At 33.9% G+C, this 19664-nt stretch overlaps 3 protein-coding genes across 4 annotated transcripts; 2 read left to right on the top strand and 1 right to left on the bottom strand.

The window, feature by feature from the left end:
* Positions 1 to 390: 390 nt before the first annotated feature.
* Positions 391 to 1364, bottom strand: LOC115970421 (subtilisin-like protease SBT4.12). The gene is made up of 3 exons (XM_031090059.1): positions 1284 to 1364; positions 1001 to 1193; positions 391 to 917 (listed from the first exon to the last, which is right to left on the bottom strand). The coding sequence occupies exons 1-3, from the start codon at positions 1362 to 1364 to the stop codon at positions 391 to 393; spliced, it is 801 nt and encodes a 266-aa protein (XP_030945919.1).
* A 789-nt stretch (positions 1365 to 2153) lies between these two features.
* Positions 2154 to 6175, top strand: LOC115972419. Of its 2 annotated transcripts, none has more exons than XM_031092702.1 (6): positions 2154 to 2254; positions 3712 to 3785; positions 3914 to 3969; positions 4153 to 4268; positions 4937 to 4976; positions 5409 to 6175. In XM_031092702.1, the coding sequence occupies exons 1-6, from the start codon at positions 2162 to 2164 to the stop codon at positions 5693 to 5695; spliced, it is 666 nt and encodes a 221-aa protein (XP_030948562.1). In that variant the 5' UTR covers positions 2154 to 2161; the 3' UTR covers positions 5696 to 6175. The 2 variants fall into 2 exon arrangements, with proteins under 2 accessions (XP_030948562.1, XP_030948561.1); XM_031092701.1 differs by having other exon boundaries at positions 4081 to 4268; positions 5409 to 6056.
* Positions 6176 to 14401: 8226 nt separating this feature from the next.
* LOC115971764 (NPL4-like protein 2) lies at positions 14402 to 18091 on the top strand. The gene is made up of 2 exons (XM_031091794.1): positions 14402 to 15642; positions 17543 to 18091. The coding sequence occupies exons 1-2, from the start codon at positions 14656 to 14658 to the stop codon at positions 17792 to 17794; spliced, it is 1239 nt and encodes a 412-aa protein (XP_030947654.1). The 5' UTR covers positions 14402 to 14655; the 3' UTR covers positions 17795 to 18091.
* Positions 18092 to 19664: the final 1573 nt, after the last annotated feature.

Here is a 19664-nt window from a genome sequence, read left to right as displayed (position 1 = left end):
GTTATTAAAAAAGAAAAAAAAGAAAAAGAGGAGACCTTGATTCTTGCCATTAAGGGAATTATTTAATGCTGAATTCTCTTCAATAGTTCAATTATTAGAAGCCATATGATAGGGTTTGGAAATGATTCCTATAGTAAGAAAAGTAAACTTGAATAGGCATAAAGTAAGTTAAACTTATAACCAAGCAAGTTGAAACTATAAAACCAGATAACCAAAATTCATTACTAAAATATCCCAAAAAAATAGAATTCTAGATAACAAAATAAAAACTACAAATTACCTACGTAAATCTTGCCTATTTTGTCAGTGTCCATTCTGGATATGTAATAACAACACCACTCCAAAGCCGCCTCACAAATATTGTGAATTAGATTCGCTACAAAACAATCTTTAATCTTTCATAACAATAACGATTGGGCTCTTTTCAATGCGCTGCTTGTCACCTTCTTTACCTCTCCATTCTAACCTTGCAGTAACAACTTCAGGAATCCAATGTTCCGGATCAACCCTCAAAACCACTGTATTCATGACTGGGAAGTGTAGGATTTCTAGTTCTACTGTAATTATGATACCTTTTGTTGTTATGCGGCTTATGACTTTTGCTTCATAACTGCAAGATGTAGAGCCAACATGTGTGACACAACGATAAATCTCTTTGAAATATATGGTATTACCCCTTGGGACTGCAATGGTCAACGAAGGGTAATTCAACTCCCAGGCTTCTATCTTGGTTTTTATGTCTATCATGCACTTGAATATCTCTGTAAGTTCTTTATCATACCCTTGTCCATACAAAAACTTGGCATGGTCTTCTTCTTTTAGGTCGTAGATTAAACCAGGATCTAAAGCCTCAACTGAATTCACAATTCCTGCTCCTATGGCAAATGAATCATCTACCATCTCTTCAAAATGAGAAGCTGGATAGATAACAAGGCAGTGTAAGTACAGTAGAACTGTATTCTTAAAAGAAAAATAAAACAAAACTAAGAAACTCATTTACCGGTGGTAATGAGAGCAGAATGCATCCATGCTGGTGAAGGTTTCAATGATTTCTTCTCAAATTCAAGTTTGATAAGGGCTGCTTTTGCAGCAACAAATGGACATGCATAAGACGTGCCTGCTTTAAGTGTATATGTACCTCTATTTGTAAAATGGAGTACACAAATGTCAACTACAGCAGCAACTAAGTCAGGCTAGATAAAGTTGAGAGAGAATCGAGTTAATAAAAAACTTTTATCATTTTCAAAGTGAAAAGACATTATAAATAAATAAATTTAAATCACCTTCAGAATTTGATTGGTTACTGGGTTTGGTCCTCTACCAGAGAATTTAGCAGCGTTGAAGTGTTTTTCATTGTCAACCATTATACTTTGATAGATTTTTGCCTTAAGCTGACCACCTCTTTTTTTTTTTTTAGCTTTGCTGTAAAGAATTTATAATTAAAAAAAAAATAGTATGTCAGTATGTCCTAAATTATGATCCATTCTTAATTCTGAGATGAGTTTTGCGTACCTTATCTCGTCATGAATCTTTTTAGCTTGCTTAGAATTTATCCCAACGGATGGAACCTCATCATAGTCATGGGCAAATGGTTGGCTTTTTTCATTTTGAAATATAATCCCAGATGCACCAGCACTTTTTGCCAATTTCTTTTGCTCTAAATCATCGCATAAGACGATTTTTTCTTTTAATATCCTGCCAAGTTTGCACAGACAATAGAGTTCCTCATTCAATCATAAGAATATAGATAATATATCTGATCATAAAGAATTCATCAATTTAAGTATATAAGTACATTGCGATTGCTTGATAACTAGAGCTTGTATGTTCTTGAGGAAAGACTACAAGATGATGCCATTCAGTCTCCAATGGGTTGACAGAAGACCCCTTCATGTAAAAAAAAAAAAAAAAAGATAGTTTGATATGTAGAGTGAATATTCACTATTCACGGTATCTTCAGACATATATATGCACAATAATAATATATATTTACTAGTTAGCGCTTTCTTGTTTGGCAAGTATTCTAACCGTAGATGTATTAGTTAGGACCTGGACCTGGACCTGGGCTTGAGTTTGGGCCTGTGCCTGGGCCTGGGTATTTCCATATTGACCGTTTGCTACCCTAAATCTATATATCTATGTATATTAGCTTACCTCTTCAATGTTCGAATTCCTAACGGCTAAATGTGCCGATTGTTTTTCTGAGGCAGAAAAGGGGGAGACTACAGAAAGAGGCGGTGTCGTGCAAATGGAGGTAAACTTTTTCTTCTTCTTCTGCTTCACAAAATATATATATATATATATATATATATATTATTTTGGGATATTTGTAGAATTAGGGTTTCGAAAATTTGTGACTCTAGAAGTTGCTTAATTGTTTGATCTTTTAGGGTGGGTTACGTTTGGATGAGTTCTATGATTTTTCTTTTGTTTTTGGAAATTATGCCATGCAATGCAATGCAATGCAAATTTGTTTATTATTCTCTCAGTTTGTGTCTAATTTAAAAAATATCAAGAAAAAGCGTTGTAATCTGTTGGATTTTACTCTTTTGTAGTTCTCTAGTTTTGATAATTTAAAATTTAAAGTTTAATTATTTAAAAAAAAAAAAAAAAAACAATAAGCCATAAACCCTAATTAATAAGAAAACATCACAGCAGCTCCAGCCGCCACTTCTTGCATCTAAGTGAAAATTTTCTCCTCCATTTTCTTGGGTGTTTTCTCAGCTACCAAACTAGACAAAATCTAAACACCTCTCTCTCTTTGAGTCTGCCCTGTAAAACCTCACTCACTCATGCAGAAAGAAGGAGATCATAGAACAAAAATTGGGGTAAACATCGTTGGGCTATGAGTTGGATTCATGGCGTTAAAAGCAACATTGGAGGGATTCAAGACTATGTGCTATGATTCGGACTCCATGCTATCAAAACCGTGGATCTCATCCACTCAAATATGTCTTGCAAATCTGTAATTACTCAATATTTTCCTTAAATTTTTACTAATCCTATGTTTGGATGCCGAGAAAAGTTAGGAGAAAGGAAAAAATAGCTAGCTTAGGTTTAGTTTGGCATTTGTGTATTTGCTACTTTGCTCTGTTTTAGGGCACAATTTGTTTTGAGGGAAAATTTTTTCTGGGGAAAATTTGAATTAGTTTTGGATTGATAAATTTATATGATTTGCAGTTTTGCACATTTAAGATCAAGGTGGATAGAGACTTGTGAATGATTCCTCAATTCTTATAATTTAATTAATATTATGGATGAGAAAAATTTTCACGGGTAAGAGAATTTCTCGTTGATTTGCTGAATATGAATTTTATAATGGGTTAAATGGGTGGGTTTCAAATTAAATGGGTTGGGTAGATAATGGTTATTTCAAAAAATTTAAAATGTGTCATTAATGGATAAGTGGGTAATTATATACCCTACTTATTTATGACCCAACCCAGTCATACCCAACCTACCCAATTGCCACCCCTATCTGCAACTGAGCAAATCTATGCGATATTTGGGTTTGTTGATGCTTTCACAGTAGAAGGGCATTTTTTTTTTTTAATTTGATTCTGTGATGTTTTCTTGAATTTGATTGTCTATTATTGTACAGAATTGGATGTGTTTCATATGATTACTAGAATTATAATTGTTGTGATTGTTTATGTGAACTTATTTTCTGATGATTTTTTTTTTTTTTTTTGAATGTGACTTAATCAATAGGAAACAACAATTGCAACAGCTATGTCAGAATCATTGCAAAGGAAGCTAAATGTTTCATCTCCTACATCATCCATGTATGTAAAGTTCCTCTTCAAGTTATAAAAATTCAATGAACTTTCAATTTTTTATTTTTTGTTTGTAAATTCAATGAACTTACAATTTATGTATGTAAACTTACAATTTTTTATTTTTTCACTTTCAGACAGCAACTGCAGCAACAATCACTAGATACATCTATAGAACCTATGGCTCCAAAAGGTAGGAAGTGTGTGCCATAATAAGTTTGAGCCACCCAACTCAAATTTAATGTTATTTGTTTCCTACTCTATTCATCCTTTCTTGATATGTTTATTTAATTTTTTTCTCCAGAGGTTGCTAGGTATTATGCATCTTCTGATCTAGTGTCCACCTACTGTGCTGGGCTTATACGCCAAATTGCAGATAGTGGGCTTGACAAAGATAAGGTTGCTCAAGACTTTCGTGATATAAAACGACCAACTGTTAGTCCACAAAATGATGGTTGTACAGTTCCTATAATTCGGTTGATACATTATGAGGTGAGTTCACCACTTCCCGACTTATTGTTTGTTCAAAATATTTTTGTCTTGCTATTCTTGGCCATGGTGATATTACCTTTTTGCGATTTTAAACACTGTTATTAGTTATTACCATTAAAAGAATTGTTGGTTGGTAGGTATATAACATCCCCTCCCTCCATTGTAGCAAAATTTAACGCCTCTTTCCTTTTAGATTAGAGATGAATTTTGATCATTCCTAGATTGGACTTGCTTTTTAGTTGATTGACTGGTGGCATTCCTTTGTATGTGTGCGCGTGTGTGTGTGAGAGATTTCTAACGGTCCTTGAACGCATTTGGCCGATCCTGATAAATATTTTGTGTTAATATGTTGATAATCATGGTTGACCATGTACTGGATCCCTCTATCATGAGTATGTTTGTGACTATATTGTTGAGGAAACAGATCTTTTGTTTGAAGCAGGCCATGTTGTTCCTCATTATTTGTGGTTATTAGTGAAAGAAATTCACATGGCAGGAAGTTTACTTTTCACCACTAGTTCTATTGATGCTTTTTTTTTTAACCTTTAGATAGAAATGTCAGCTCACATGTTGGGCCTAGTTTAGTCATGTTGCAGTTTTCTTTGGCTCTTGTAAGTTTTTATAATTCAAATTCATAAATCTAACCTCCTCCTTTTTTGTTGTCTCAGGATAATAGCTACGCTTTAAAGTGGATTTTATTTGTCAACGGTATGACTGTTAAGATTTAAGGTTTTCTTTACTTCCAAGAGTTATGATTTGAGCTCCAACTTCTTCATTTGGTTTAAACATGAGGGTTTAGAGGATTTTTAGTTCCTTGGGAATCCATTGGCCCCATTAACAACCACCCCTCCCTCCTATTCTCACGTATCTAAAATAAAAAGTTTCATATGATTTTACTCTCGTCCTTGTGTATTTCCTTTTTCCCTTTTGTACACCATGTTACTTTTGGAGATTTTATGTTTTGAGTTGTTGTAGGTTTGTACAGTTTAAACAGGAATCAGAGAACCCATCTTTTATCACCATTTCCTTTTCATTGTCTGCACTATATATTTGTTTATGTATATTCTTGAGAATTTGATTGTTTCCAATATAATGGTGATAATACTATTTTGACTCTGATGTTGCTTGGATTAATTGCAGAAGAGATGAATGACCCTCGTACAATGCTTTCTGAACCTGGAGATGTAGAAGTAGATGAGGAGGAGCAGCATAGAAATGGATGTTATGATTATGTTGATGATGAGGATGAGGATGAAGAATGTTATGAGATAGATGAAAATTATGTTGAAGATGCTGATGAAGATATGGAAGGAGACAACCCTGAAAATTTTGAAGAAGAAGACAATTATATAGATTTCTCCAAAAAGTATGATGATTATGCTGATGAATACAAGCCAGATAAAAGTGACTTTCAATACTTGGGTTGAATATTGTTTCTTATAATTGGTGAGAGGTGTCAAACATGTCCTTGAATTTCTAACAATTTAGTATTGTTGCACTGCATTGATTTTACTTATGGAATATGCTTTTCGTATTCTAGATCAAGAATTCAATGGCGCCAGAAATAACCTTCTTTTTCCCTCCCTGCAAAGGTAGCGTAAGGGAGAGATTAAGGAATTGATATGATTGGCCCCAGATAATGGGAACATAGAAAGAAATATGAAAGAGGGTGTTTTTTTTTTTTTTAATTTTTTGAATAAGGAAGAGTATGTAAAGCTAAAGCCATGAGATTACTAGAATGGTACTATAAAAGCTTTTATATATAGTCGTGGTATAATACGACAGGCATGTGACTTGTTAAAAGTTAAGTTGTTTTGTACTATTTTACAGACACCGACTGTGGGTTTAGAGGGAAAGAGTATAAAAAAGAGGCTGGACGTTCTACTAAACATGCAAAGCTTTTGTTAGTCTTTATACTGTTGTGGTTATTTATTTATTTATTGAGTGGAATGTTCATTAATTGGAACAAGATCACTTTTAGTTTTAGAATTAGTTTTAGAATTTTTCTAACAATCTAGATGATGGTTGCGCTTTTCACCTCTGCTTTAGACTCAAGTGTAAGTGTGTGACCACCTGGGGGCCCATAAAGAAAACCTTTTTGTTCCTCATAATCCCAATTTGGTTTCCTTATCCCCTACACTACATATCTTCCTCACGTGACTATGATTGATCCCAACTATTACTTAGTAGCCCACAACAGCTGCCGCCGCCCCTCATCCTTCAATGTTAGCATCTCCACCAACCCACTCGGGTCCCCATCTCCATTTTCAGGATTCATATAGTAAATCTTTCACTAATAAATTGCACATTCCACAAGTTTCGATTTTTTCCCCCTTAAATTTTCAAATTTTTTATTATAATTTGGATCAACTCGTTTTTTGTCAATGTGTTAATATGTCCTGCTTCACTATTTGTTAAGTGTTAGATTAATCAAATCAACCATAGGTATAAATCAAAATAATCCAAATTTAGAGGTTATAAAATCAAAATAAATACAAACGTAGAGGGTGTCACCACTGCTATTAGTAGCCTAATGGCTTGGGCCTTAGGCCAACAAAATTTCATTATTCTATATATTTTGGGTTTGAGTTACAATCCCCTACTAGTGTCGTATTAGTATTCCTTATACTTCATCAAATGGGGTCTTAATGGAAGTGTAGCATGGTAAGAAAGCCACATTAGCCACCCGGATCAAAAGTTTAAACTTTTAATTAGCGAATAAAATTAAAATTATACCAAAGCATAGGGGGCTTAATCTTCAATTATTTGTAATTCTTTTCCCAAGGTAACTCCGTAAGTTAAGTAACTATTCCCTGCCCTATACACAATATATATTCTTTTCCTCTTTCTCTTCCTCCAAGAAACTAAAAAAATTCCAGAAACTCTCATTACAAACCACCATATAAAACTGCTGAAATATTGCACTTTTTCTTAACAATTCTTCATCTTATTCAACTCCAAAAACAATGGTTTATTTTGCTATAGTCGATCAACATTCATCACAAAGAAGAACAAGGATTGATTCAACTCAAGGTTCGAAGCTGCGATGGGTTAGGGCGAGTCTCGATTGAAAACACCCAAATTAGTCTCACAACTCAAAACCCTAATCCAATCCCAACTCCAAATCCCAATCCAAAACCAATCCCTCTCTACCAACCAAAACCTCCTCTTGTCCAAAACCCCAGCCAAACAAAAATAACATTAAATTTGAGTTGGGTGGCTTAAACTTTTTATGGCACACACTACCTACCTTTTGGAGCCATAGGTTCTAGAGATGTATCTAGTGATTGTTGCTATTGCTATTTGAAAGTAAAAAATAAAGAAAAAATTAAAATGAAAACAAAAAAATAAAATAAACAAAAAAAATTGTAAGTTCTTTGAATTTTTTATAACTTGAAGAGGAACTTTACATACATGGATGATGCAGGACATGAAACATTTAGTTTCCTTTGCAATGATTCTGAGACATATGTGGCAATTGTTATTTCCTATTGATTAAGTCACATTTTTTATATAAAAAAAATTCATTAGAAAATAAGTTGACATAAACAATTTAAACTATTATCATTCTGGTAATCATATCAACATGATGAAACTGTTGGCTATATTTCAACAATTTACTTTTGTGATTAAACAAAAAAAGAATAATATAAAGATCTAAATATAAGCAATAACACAAATAGATGTGATAGGCAAAAACAATAACTAGATACTATATATATAAGAAGAAATCTGCAAATAATTAAAAACCCACAGACCAAATGCGTGAAAAATGAATGATATAAATCAAGTTTTGTGTTTGACACAATCTCCTTAAAGCAAATTTCATCCCTCACATAATCTGTGGTGCTTTGATACTCGCAAACATCTACCTCCCAAGATAAAATGATCTACTATAAGGAAAAAAAGCACACAAGGTCCGTATTCTGCGAAATAATCTATGTCTTTTATTCTCTCTTTGACTCAAATGAATACACAAAATATTTTCTCTCTAGAAGAGTTTCTCCAAAACTGACTATGAATATATACGTTATTAAAAAGACACATTGTTTCAAAAATAATTGCTGTATACAGATTTATTGACTCAAAAAATGAAATAATAAAATATTATTATTAATTGGACAAGAGGGCCCAGTCCATACACGCCTAAAGCTTAACCTAATGTCTAATCCAAAACTCATATTCTTTATCATTTCCTATGTAGGACTCAAGAATTCTCACCACTTCAATATAATGTTCAAGTGGACTCATTAAAAGTCAATTTCTTATTCTCCGTAATATTTTTTTGACAGAAACATCCAAGCGAAATTATGTACAAAAGTAGACAAGCAAATTCAAAAAAACATCACAGAATTCAAATAAATAAATAAAATGCCATCTACTATGAAAGCATCAACAAAGCCAAATATCACTTGCCCAACTGCAGAGAATAATAAACAAATTTACGTTACATGATTTTTTTTTTTTTTTTAATCCTACAACAGAAGAATTATACCTAAGGGTACAAATAGGCCTCGTCAATGGGCCGGGCCGGGCCAGCCCGACCTGTTTTTATTTGGCCCATGGGTCTAATGGGCTGGGCTTAACAGGCTTTTGACTAGTCAATTGGCTAGGTCAGGTCGGGCTGGATGGAAAAACCCTAGCCCATGGCCCTACCCATGGGCAATGCCCATTTGGGCTTTAGCGGGCTGGGCCAGTGAGGTGGGTTTAATGGGCTACCCATGGGCATTTTTAACAGGTCTTCAATGGGGTTATAAAAATTTAACCAAAAAAATTATAATTATATATTATTACAAACTATCAAATTGAACAATTAAATCTACTAAAAAGATTCTATTAAAAAAAATATTAAGACATACCTCTTAAAAATGTACTAAAATAAGATTAATTAACTTTTATTGATAAGAATAAATAAGTACATTGAATTAAATATCAACTTTTAAAGGAAATATTTGAAGAATAAAATATCAATTCTTAAAGGAAATATATGAAGAATCAAATATCAACTCATTAAGGAAAGAATTTCTTCCAACCAACGGTAAGCTTTTTTTTTCTTTTCTTTTTTTAAGGAATTTCTTCTATAATTGTAACTTGTAAGGAAAGAATTGGAATTTATCAAAGGAAAGAATGACTTTCTTTCCAGAGGCACAGAGGTAGGGCAACAATCATCTTAGTAACTTTGTTTTAAAAATCAAAGCCACTAGACTAATACCAAAATATATATTTATTATGCATATTGTATCACAATCATTCCAAGTATTAATTGGTTAGGTGTGTGGTCTTAAAGTTTTTATAATGTCTAAAGTTCAATCCCTCACCCACCCAATCCCCAAATTATTTTGTTATAAATTTTAGGCAATGAGTCAGGCTAACGGGTCGGGCTACTGGGCTGGGCTAACGGGCCGGCCCACCGGGCGCCCATGGATAAAGAAACCAACCCATAGCCTGTCTCATTGGGCTACTGGGCTGCCCACGGGTTTCAATATTACCGGGCTGGGCTGCCCATTAGCCTGGTGGGCTAGCGGGCTGCTGGGCCAGCCCATGGGTCATGGGCTATTTGATGACCCTTAGGTACAAAACCCCAGCACGAGCAAAACTAGAGAACTACAAAAGAATAAAATCTACAGATTACAACACTTATTTTTTTTGAAGATGCAACACAACTAAACTCATCAGACGATTCCAGGATTGATGTTTTTGAAATTAAACACATAGACACAATTGAGAATAAGTAATAAACAAATTTGCATTAAATAATTTCAAAAAAGAAAAGAAAAGAAAAAAAAATCCTAAAACTGAACTATCACCCAAACCTAACCCTAACAAATCAAACAATTTAGCACCTTCTAAAATCATAAATTTTCAAAAGTTTAATTCTTCAAATATACCAAAATTTAAAAAAAATTATAATTATAATAATTAGAAGAAGAAGTTTGAAGAGGTAGGACTTTTTTTTTTTTTTTAAAGTAAACAATAATACTTATTAGAAAACACACACGAAAATAGTAATATTAATGTTTTTAACCAGGTTTATAATATATTACATAACCAGAGTACAACTGCAAAATGGCCTAACCTTTGTAGTTGTAGATTGGGGTTATAAATAACGGACACTAAACACATACAACCAATGTAGGATAAACATCCTTTTTTTTTAGTAAACAATAATACTTATTAGAGAAAACACACGAAAATAGTAATATTAATGTTTTAAACCAGATTTATAATGCATTACATAACTAGAGTACAATTACAAAGCCCAGGCCTAGGCCCATTTGAGTTCAATTTGCTCTCTTTTCAAAGCCAAAGACACTTTTGTCAAAGGGTTTTCATTACTTTTAAAGAGTAATTTTTAAGTATTTTCAGAGTATGGAGAATGGTATTTCTTCCTCTCATATTCATGGTGGGGTCTACTCATTAAATTCATTGTGGGATCCACCATAAATGTGAGAGGAAGGAACACTATTTTTCTGTGCTCTGAGAGTACCTAAGTATTTTCCCTTTTTAAGGGTTTTTTATTTATTTATTTATTTATTTTTTTAAGGTTGTCAAGCTTCACAAAGATTACAGTTATGGTACATTCTTCTTATATTCACTTTTCTCATTGTATGATGAACAATATATAAGAATTCTTTATTTTTATAATTTTTTTTTACTCGTTTTTTGTTAATTTATGTCTAAAGCACCAGTCACCAATCCAGTTTTGACAAAATACCATATATATACTAAATAAAATTCTAACAAAGAACCTACATGCTCGGCATAGATTATTGATTTGGAGGTGTGTCAAATCTTTTATATATGTCTCCCTCTCCCTCTCATGTAGTCCTATTGTGTCTCATGGTTTTTGAAGAGAGAAATATAAAAGGCATAATTGGGTCTATTAGTTTTATAGATTTTTTTTTTTTTTTTTAATGTAATAGTTTTATAGATTTTGGTTTGCTGTGCTTGTTGCAACCTTTTGCATTGCCTTCTTGGTGAGGTGCTTAGAATATGACATGGCCCACGATTGGCATCTATATATATATATGATCATCAATGATTTGATCATGATTGTTTCTCATTATTTGCTGCTCTATCCTCCTATTCCTGACAGTCTAATATAAATTCACTTGAAAGTTTGATACTCTTGCAACATTAAATTCTTGATCCTAGAATTAGCAAGACATGTTCGATAAGTAAAATCAATGTAGTGCATCCATATTAAATTGCAAAATTGTTATAAATTTAAGGACAGGTTTGACACCTCTAAAAAATTAGTAAAAAAAAACCAGTTATAAAGAACAAAATTTGAAGTTTTTAACCCAAATATTGAAAGCATAATCGTCATAATTTGGGTAGACATCTATAAAATTGTCTTCATCTTCATCTTCATCCAAAACTTCAGGGTTGTCTTCATCCATATCTTCATCAGCATCTTCAACAAAATCTTCAACTACCCCCATAACATTCATCTCCATCATCATAATATCCAACTTCAACTTTTATTATGCAAAGCCCATCCTTATCTCGCATCTTACAAGGGACATACAACTCTTCTGCAATTAATCCAAGCAACATCACAGTCAAATTAAAACAGTATTATCACCATTATATTGGAAATAATCAAAATCTCAAGAATATATATACACCCAAAGTAACATTTGTATTAAAATTCGTACCATTGACAAATAAAATCCACTTTAAAGCATAGCTATTATCCTGAGACAACAACAAAAAAGAAGTTAGATTTATGAATTTGAATTATAAAAAACTTACAAAAGCCAAAGAACATTTCAACACATAAGTCGATCGAGCAAAAGTATCAGGGAAGTGGTGAACTCACCTCATAATGTATCAACCGAATTATAGGAACTGTACAACCCTCATTTTGTGGACTAACAATTGGTCGTTTTAGATTATGGAAGTCTTGAGCAATCTTATCTAGATCAAGCCCACTATTTGCAAGCTAATTTATAAGCTTAGGACAGGAGGTGCTAGAAGATGCATAATGCCTACCAACCACTGGAGAAAAAAATTGAATAATATTAGAAATCAATGGTTAGATGATTAAATTTATCATATCTCAAAAGTTTTTGGGACAATCATAATTTAACAAATAAATATATCAAATAAAATGAAATAGAGTAGGACACAAAAATATACTATTAAAGAAATTTGAGTGGCTCAAACTTATTATGGCACACACTACTACCCGCCTTTTGAAGCAAAGGTTCTACAGACGAAGTTGGAGATTGTTGCATGTTCAACTTATGTCTGAAAGTAAAACATAAAAAAAATGGCAACAGGTCGAGTTTCTTTATGCCCTAACCTACCCTGTAGGCCCAGACCTGTTACCCGAACCTGGACCATTTAATAAACGGGTTTTTATTTTATTTTATTTTATTTTTATATCCGCCTTGTTGGGCCCCACGAACCTTGTTTAGCCATGCTAGATTTTGGCCCAAGTGTGTGTGAGGTTTTTTGGAAATTTAACATTTAAGCGAGGCATGTTGGGTCTGGGTTCGGGGCCAGGTATTACCAAAACCTGGACCCGATTCATGTTTTATTTTAAATACTCAAACCCGACCTACTATTTACCGGGTTGGGTCGGGTCGGATAACAAATGCCATCCCTAATTAAAAAAGTACTAGAGGTAAGTAAAAAAAAAAAAAAAAAAAAAGGCCTAAAACATAACAATTATAGTATACTAACACTAACACTAACCCTAACCCTAACCCTAACAGATCAAACAATTAATCACGTTTATAAGTTGAACAATTTTTATAACCCTAACTCAACAAAAATACCATAATAATATAATCAAACCAACGTAGTTTACTTTGCCCTGAATGAATTGATTTAAAAAAGAAGAAAGAAGAATTTTACCTCCATTCCACAATCTCTAAGAAGAACCAAATAGCTTGTCCAAAACAAAGATGTAAGTTTAGATCTGTTTGGACTAAGCACTGGACGAGAGTTGGGCTTGTGTTAACCATGGTTCGGGACAACAATGGACCTACCTTTTCACGTCGTTTAGACTCACTTGGGGGCCCATAAAAAAAGCCTCTATTCTTCCTCATAAACCCAATTTGGCTTCCTATCTCCTACATTACATATCTTCCTCACGTAACTATGATTGATTACCATTATTAGTAGCCCACCACCAGCACCAACACCGCCGTTCATCCTTCCATGTCAGCATCTCCACCCACCCACTTGGGTCCGCAACTAGCAATTCCATTTTTAGGATTCATATAGTAATTCTTTTACTAATAAATTGCACATCACACAAGGTTTTTTTTTTTTTTTTTTTTTTTTTGACTCTTAAATTTTCAAAAATTTGATTTTAATTTGGACACTCTTTTTTTTGTCAACGTGTTAATGTGTCGTGCTTAACTATCGGTTAAGTGCTAGATTAATCAAAATAACTATAGGTATAAAATATAAATCAAAATAATCCCAATTTAGAGGTGGTCAAATCAAATAAATACAAACACAGAGGATACGTATCACCACTGCTTTTATCAGCCTAACGACTTGGATCTTAGGCCAACAAGGTTCCGTTATGATGTACGTTTTGGGTTCTAGTTACTCATTCTTTGTTAATGACGTGTTAGCATTCTTTATATTTTACTAGTTTCATCATACGCACTTCGTGCATGCGATTAGTCTTTTTTTTTTGGTTAGTGGTCCTATTTTGTTAAAAAAAAATGTGATTTTTTATTTTATATATATAATTTTTATTTTGAAAATTTAATTTATAAATGAATAAATCAATTTGAAAATTAATAGGAGAGTGGTCTTATTTTTTAGGCAATGTTTTAGTGAGAGTTAGAGTTGAATTTTTACTGAATTGTCCATTAGTTTTATCTCTACTTAATCATATGGATATAGGGGCATTTTTAAACTAAAAAATGAAAAATCCAAACAGGAAAAAATCCCTTAAATGATAGTATTGATTAAAATAGGATCTTAACATGCTGAGTTATCATCCCTTATAAGCAATGTGTTAGTATTTCTTATTCTTTATCAAAGTCCAAAAGTGATTAGGGGCTACTATGATTAAAATATCACAGTAACTAGTCACCTATTAGGGAATAAAATCAAAATTACACAAGAGCATAGGGAGCATAATCCTCAATTATTTGTAATTATTTTCCTCTCGGCGAGTTAAGTAACTATTCCCTGTCGTATACACAGTATATATTCTTTTTCTCTTCCTCTTCCTCCTCCTCCAAGAAACCAACAATTTCCAGAAACTCTCTCACTTCAATCTCACTGCAAAACCACCACATATATAAAACCGCCCGAGTTTTCTCAACACAAAATTTCTTCATCTCATTCAACTCCAAAAACAACGGTTTATTTATTTCGCCATAGTCGATCAACATTCACCACAAAGAAGATGATTCAGCTGAGAGTCCGAAGCCGCGATGGGTTAGAGCGAGTCTCGATCGAAAACCCCCAAATCACAGTCTCGCAACTCAAAACCCTAATCCAATCCCAACTCCAAATCCCAATCCAAAACCAAACCCTCTCCACCAACCAAAACCTCCTCTTATCCAAAACCCCAGCCGATCTTCTCAATTTCACGGACATGGCGAACCCCAACGCCACCCTCTCGTCCCTCAACCTCGCGCACGGCTCCATCGTCTTCCTCGCCTACGACGGCGAGCGCAACGTTTCGGGCCCGAGGAATTTCAACCCGGCCGGCTCGTTCGGGCGGAAGATGACCATGGACGACCTAATCGCGAAGCAAGTGAGGGTCACGCGCCAGGAGAACCCGCATTGCGAGCTCGTGTCGTTCGATCGCGATTCCGCGCACGCGTTCCAGCATTACGTGAATGAAACGCTGGCGTTTGGCGTGAAGCGATGTGGGTTCATGTACGGTACGGTTTCGGAGACCGGAAAAGTCGAGGTGGACTTCATCTACGAGCCTCCGCAGCAAGGGACTGAGGAGAATTTGGCTATACTCCGAGACCCAGATGAGGAAAAGCTTGTGGAAGCCATTGGTATTGGTTTGGGGATGAGGAAAGTTGGGTTCATATTCACACAGACAATCAGTCAGGATAAGAAGGATTACACCATGTCTAACAAGGAAATTCTCCAGGCTGCGGAGTTTCATGCTGAGAGTGGGCTTAAAGAGTGGGTCACTGCGATTGTGAAGCTTGAGGTGAATGAGGATGGTGGTGCTGACGTGCACTTTGAGGCCTTTCAGATGAGTGACAATTGTGTGAAGTTGTTTAAGGATGGGTTGTTCGAGACCGAGATTGCTGAAGATGATGATCCTAAGCTTTCGAAAATGAAGAAGGATGTGGTTGTTGGGGTTAAGGATACTAGGGAGGTTGACAATGATTTTTTCTTGGTCGTGGTTAAGATTTTCGATCACCAGGTATGGCTTAAAGACTGTGTTTTTGCTTTTGTGTTTAGTTCGTGTTATTGGGGTTGTTTTAATTATGTTGAATTGTTGTTGTGTTTAATTATCTATGGTTGTGCTTTTCATAGTATTAACAAGTAAGGAAATTGGGAAGCTTACAATGACGATGGCTTTGATAAATCACTTATTACACTACATATTTGAAAGGTTGTAAAGAAAAGGAATGGATAAATTAAGAGTGAAGGGAATGGAATAGAGGGAATTGAGGTATTACCCTTCATTTCACTTTAGTTTTTGAGAAGGGGCTCCAATGACTTTTCTTTAGGCCATAAAGAAGAAAACTCTTTAGCACTTGCCAAAAAAAGAAGGGGCAAATGAATGAATAGGACAAAATTTGAGGTTAATGAATTTGAGTTTGAAGTTGAGAATCATATTTAAGGTTGCCAGATTTTCAGTAGAGTGTAACCTGGACCAAGCAAGGTCATAATTCTTAGGGTAATTGGATTCCTGATGCGATCCAATTATGGCTCACTATTTGTGATTGTTTTTGTGCATTACTTGCTGTCTACTTGTCACATTTGAGAAACTGAACAATGGACATAGAAAAGACAAAACTGCATTTTTTTTTTTTTGCTCCTGCTTCAGTTCTGTCAAAAAGAACTTGCAGAGGTTATATGTCTGTGTGTGTGTGTGTGTGTGTGTGATCCAAACAGATGTCCTTTGATATTAATATTTAATTTTACTACTATTTTCTTTGGCCCCCCAGGTTGGGGTTGGGGGGGGAGGGGGGAGTTTGGGTGCATTTTACTTATTGTAGAAGGGAAAAGTTGGATGATTTTCTGTAGCATCTAATCTCTTTTCTGTTTTAAGCAAACAAAAGAATTCTTTAGATTAATGGCTATTCCTAGAAAGAGATCTGGTGCAAGTGATGTCTGCATCTCGGTGACAGTAAGGTATAAGTGATAGAATGTTGAACCATGTCCAATCAAAAGATTTGCAACCCCTTTAACTACTAGACTAAGGCTCTGGCTAGCAAACAGAGCATTAGGAATTAATATCTCATACATAAGTGGGTGCAATAACCATATTCCAAGGGCGAAAGGTAGATTTTTTAATCTTATAATTGGTTCATGAGCTAATGTCAGATTTTTAGAAGGTTGAATTCTTATGTAAAAGCAAGGACACCCAATTCATAAATGGATAATAATAGTCTCTGCTAATCTTGATGACAACTAGGATCATGAAACTTTTTTATTAACATATGTCCAAAAGCAACAATCTAAAAGGAAAGTACCAATTTATGAATTTTGATAATTTAATAGTTGGGGGAGGCAAGATTTGAACTCTGAATGTCTTCGTTAGAAATACTAGGTTAGAAATACTATAAAGTGCCCAATGAACTACAAGGCTCTTGTCTTGTTGCTGGATTATCTTTGTTGGTTATTGTTTGCAATTCTAGAATTTTGTGTTAAGGCATACCATGGTAAGCTGGTCTATGCATGTTTGTTTGTTTCACTGCAATTTTGATCATCCAAAGCTGTTGGAACTTACTAATAAGACTTCTATAATGTTTGGGAAGCAAACTATTCTATTTCCATTAAAGGAATATCAAAAGAATCCGTAGTCATTGTCCATGGAAAGAATACATAGCCATGAGTCTCATGACTTTTGCACTTTAAACTACTTTTTGATCTGATTATCTACTGCAGAGTGGTATATCTGTATGAGAGACATTTATTTGCGGTCCTTTGTGTTTAATATTTGGAGATTCATTTTCACCTGTGAAGATTTTGTTGCAGCATCGACTTATCTTCTTGTTGCGTCTTACATGTTCTACAAATCTTCTATAATTAATTTGCTTCTATGCTGCAAGGGTACTACTATGGCACTAATCTGAATCTTGGTTGCCATGCAGGGTCCATTGTCATCAACGTTTCCCATTGAGAATCGGATTACCCATGTGACGCTTAAGGCGATGAAAAATCATCTGGACAGGACAAAGAGTCTTCCTTTTGTGAAGCGAATATCCGATTTTCATTTGCTGCTTTTACTGGCCAGATTTTTAGACCTCAACGCTGATGTTCCTGCCCTGGCAGAGTGTGTTCAGAGACAGACAGCAGTACCAGAGGGTTACCAGCTCCTAATCGAGTCCTTGGCTAGCTCTTGAAGTTGCTTATTTGCCCTTTTAAGAACTGTTATATCTTATCATTTAGGATGTCTACAACAATGCATTTATGCTTGATTTGATTAGGTTCCCTTGTGCAATGCATTGACCCAAAAGCGGTTTTGGTACCGCTAATCTAAGTAAGTTATATAAAGGATCCATGCAGTGGCAGTTTAAGTGTGTATCAAAATGACAGTAATATGTTTGCGTTGGATCATCTAAGTAAGGAATTCAGTTTATGGTTCGATTGGTTTTAATCTTACAGATTACTTATCATGGAAATGGAGATATATTATTGACCTCTTAGTTGGGAAGCTACAAAATGCCAATGAATTCTTTATGTATGGTGCAAACAAACTTGATTGCAGCATTTCTTTCTCTTTACTGCATCATAACTGAATACACCCAATGTATACAAGCAGCATACTCCATTGGTGATCTTTGCATGTTTCTTAGAATCTTTTTATAAGTTAATACTCCTTTTAGGTGGTTGGATGTTGGTTTTATAGCTACTTAAGCTACCTTGGGAGTTACCACTGGTTTTCTGTAGTAGCATTTCTAAGTTCTGAAGTAAAAACAAACAAATAAATAACCTTAGGACTTAGGAATTGGAGTTTTTCCTTTATTTAAGGTGGGTTTGGGGATTACACCCATAAGCCCCTCATTTATTCCTCCCCTTCTTCATATTTAGCTAAAAAAAAAAGACTTACCTTTGGGTGGGAGGGGGGAGGGCGGCGGGTTAAGTATAGGAATATTTTGACCTTTTAAGATAGTATTAGGTTAAAAAAAAAAAAAAAAAAAGATAGTATTAGGTTCATTGCGCTAAACTTGAAAAGTTATTTGGGTGTAGAGTTTATATTTTATATTATTCAATAAGAGATTGTTATATCAGTTTTTTACTTAAAATTTAATACATCATATCACACATAATGACATCTTTTTACTTAAAACTTAATACATTATATCACACCTAATAACATCTCAATAAACTTCTAATTATGTTGAATTTTCATATGGATATTATAATACATCCTACCCCATCTAAGCCCGATTTGGATAGCATGTTCACGTTTGTTAGGTTTGCGTGTTTTTAGCCCTTTTTTTTTTTTTTTTTTTTAAGACCAGTGCTTAGTGCATTGTTGATGGGACATGAACAGTGCACTAAGGCATATGAACAGTACAAAAGGAGTGAACAATAATTTTTCACATATTTAAAAATTATTTTGCTATAGTGTTTTCAGTTTTCAGCAAAATAAGTTATATCCAAACGAACCCCTAATATTAGCTTTTTACTTAAAATTCAATATATCCTACCACACCTAATGACATATTTTTATTTAAAACTTAATACATTTTATCATACCTAATAACATCTCAATAAACTTCCAGTTAGGTTGGATTTTTATATGAGTATTAAAATTGATTGAGTGTAATTGTGTATATTCTTTAATATGTAGTATAATAATGTAGTATTGGGATTTATATATTTTAATCTCATTAGTTTAACTCAATATTAAGAAACAAGTTAGATTTACTTAAGTCTAGTGCTATATATTGTTAACTTGTTTTGTAAAATTTTCTTCGACAAATTATAAATTGTGAAAAATAAAAATAGTGTTAGTTTGTGGGTCTATGGTTATTCATTGCTCACAACAAGTTACCTCAACAATGTATATCCCACTTTTTTTACACCAGAAGAAACAACCTTTTCCTTTTCCTTCTTTTTTTTTTTTTTTTTTTTTTTTGTTCAACATATGAATTGTGTTTTAATCTACCTTTTTTTAAATGACAAAAATGCTCCTCTTGTTATTAGAATAATAATTAAATCCCCTAATTAAGAACTCCTTAATTCAAAAATGAAAGTTATTTTTCC

Source organism: Quercus lobata, chromosome 12, assembly GCF_001633185.2.
Source record: "Quercus lobata isolate SW786 chromosome 12, ValleyOak3.0 Primary Assembly, whole genome shotgun sequence".
In the NCBI taxonomy this organism is placed as follows: domain Eukaryota; kingdom Viridiplantae; phylum Streptophyta; class Magnoliopsida; order Fagales; family Fagaceae; genus Quercus; species Quercus lobata.
This window is presented reverse-complemented; position numbering and strand designations above follow the sequence as displayed.

Bases quoted from the DNA above. Each gene is read 5' to 3' on its own strand.
- LOC115970421 (XM_031090059.1), bottom strand. From the start codon at position 1,364: ATGGTTGACAATGAAAAACACTTCAACGCTGCTAAATTCTCTGGTAGA. The intron at 1,194-1,283 runs GTGATTTAAATT...AACTTTATCTAG, and splicing joins TAACCAATCAAATTCTGAAG to CCTGACTTAGTTGCTGCTGT. The intron at 918-1,000 runs GTAAATGAGTTT...TTATCTATCCAG, and splicing joins TTCTGCTCTCATTACCACCG to CTTCTCATTTTGAAGAGATG.
- LOC115972419 (XM_031092701.1), top strand. From the start codon at position 2,162: ATGTTCGAATTCCTAACGGCTAAATGTGCCGATTGTTTTTCTGAGGCA. The intron at 4,269-4,936 runs GTGAGTTCACCA...TTGTTGTCTCAG, and splicing joins TTCGGTTGATACATTATGAG to GATAATAGCTACGCTTTAAA. The intron at 4,977-5,408 runs GTATGACTGTTA...GATTAATTGCAG, and splicing joins GTGGATTTTATTTGTCAACG to AAGAGATGAATGACCCTCGT.
- LOC115971764 (XM_031091794.1), top strand. From the start codon at position 14,656: ATGATTCAGCTGAGAGTCCGAAGCCGCGATGGGTTAGAGCGAGTCTCG. The intron at 15,643-17,542 runs GTATGGCTTAAA...GTTGCCATGCAG, and splicing joins TTAAGATTTTCGATCACCAG to GGTCCATTGTCATCAACGTT.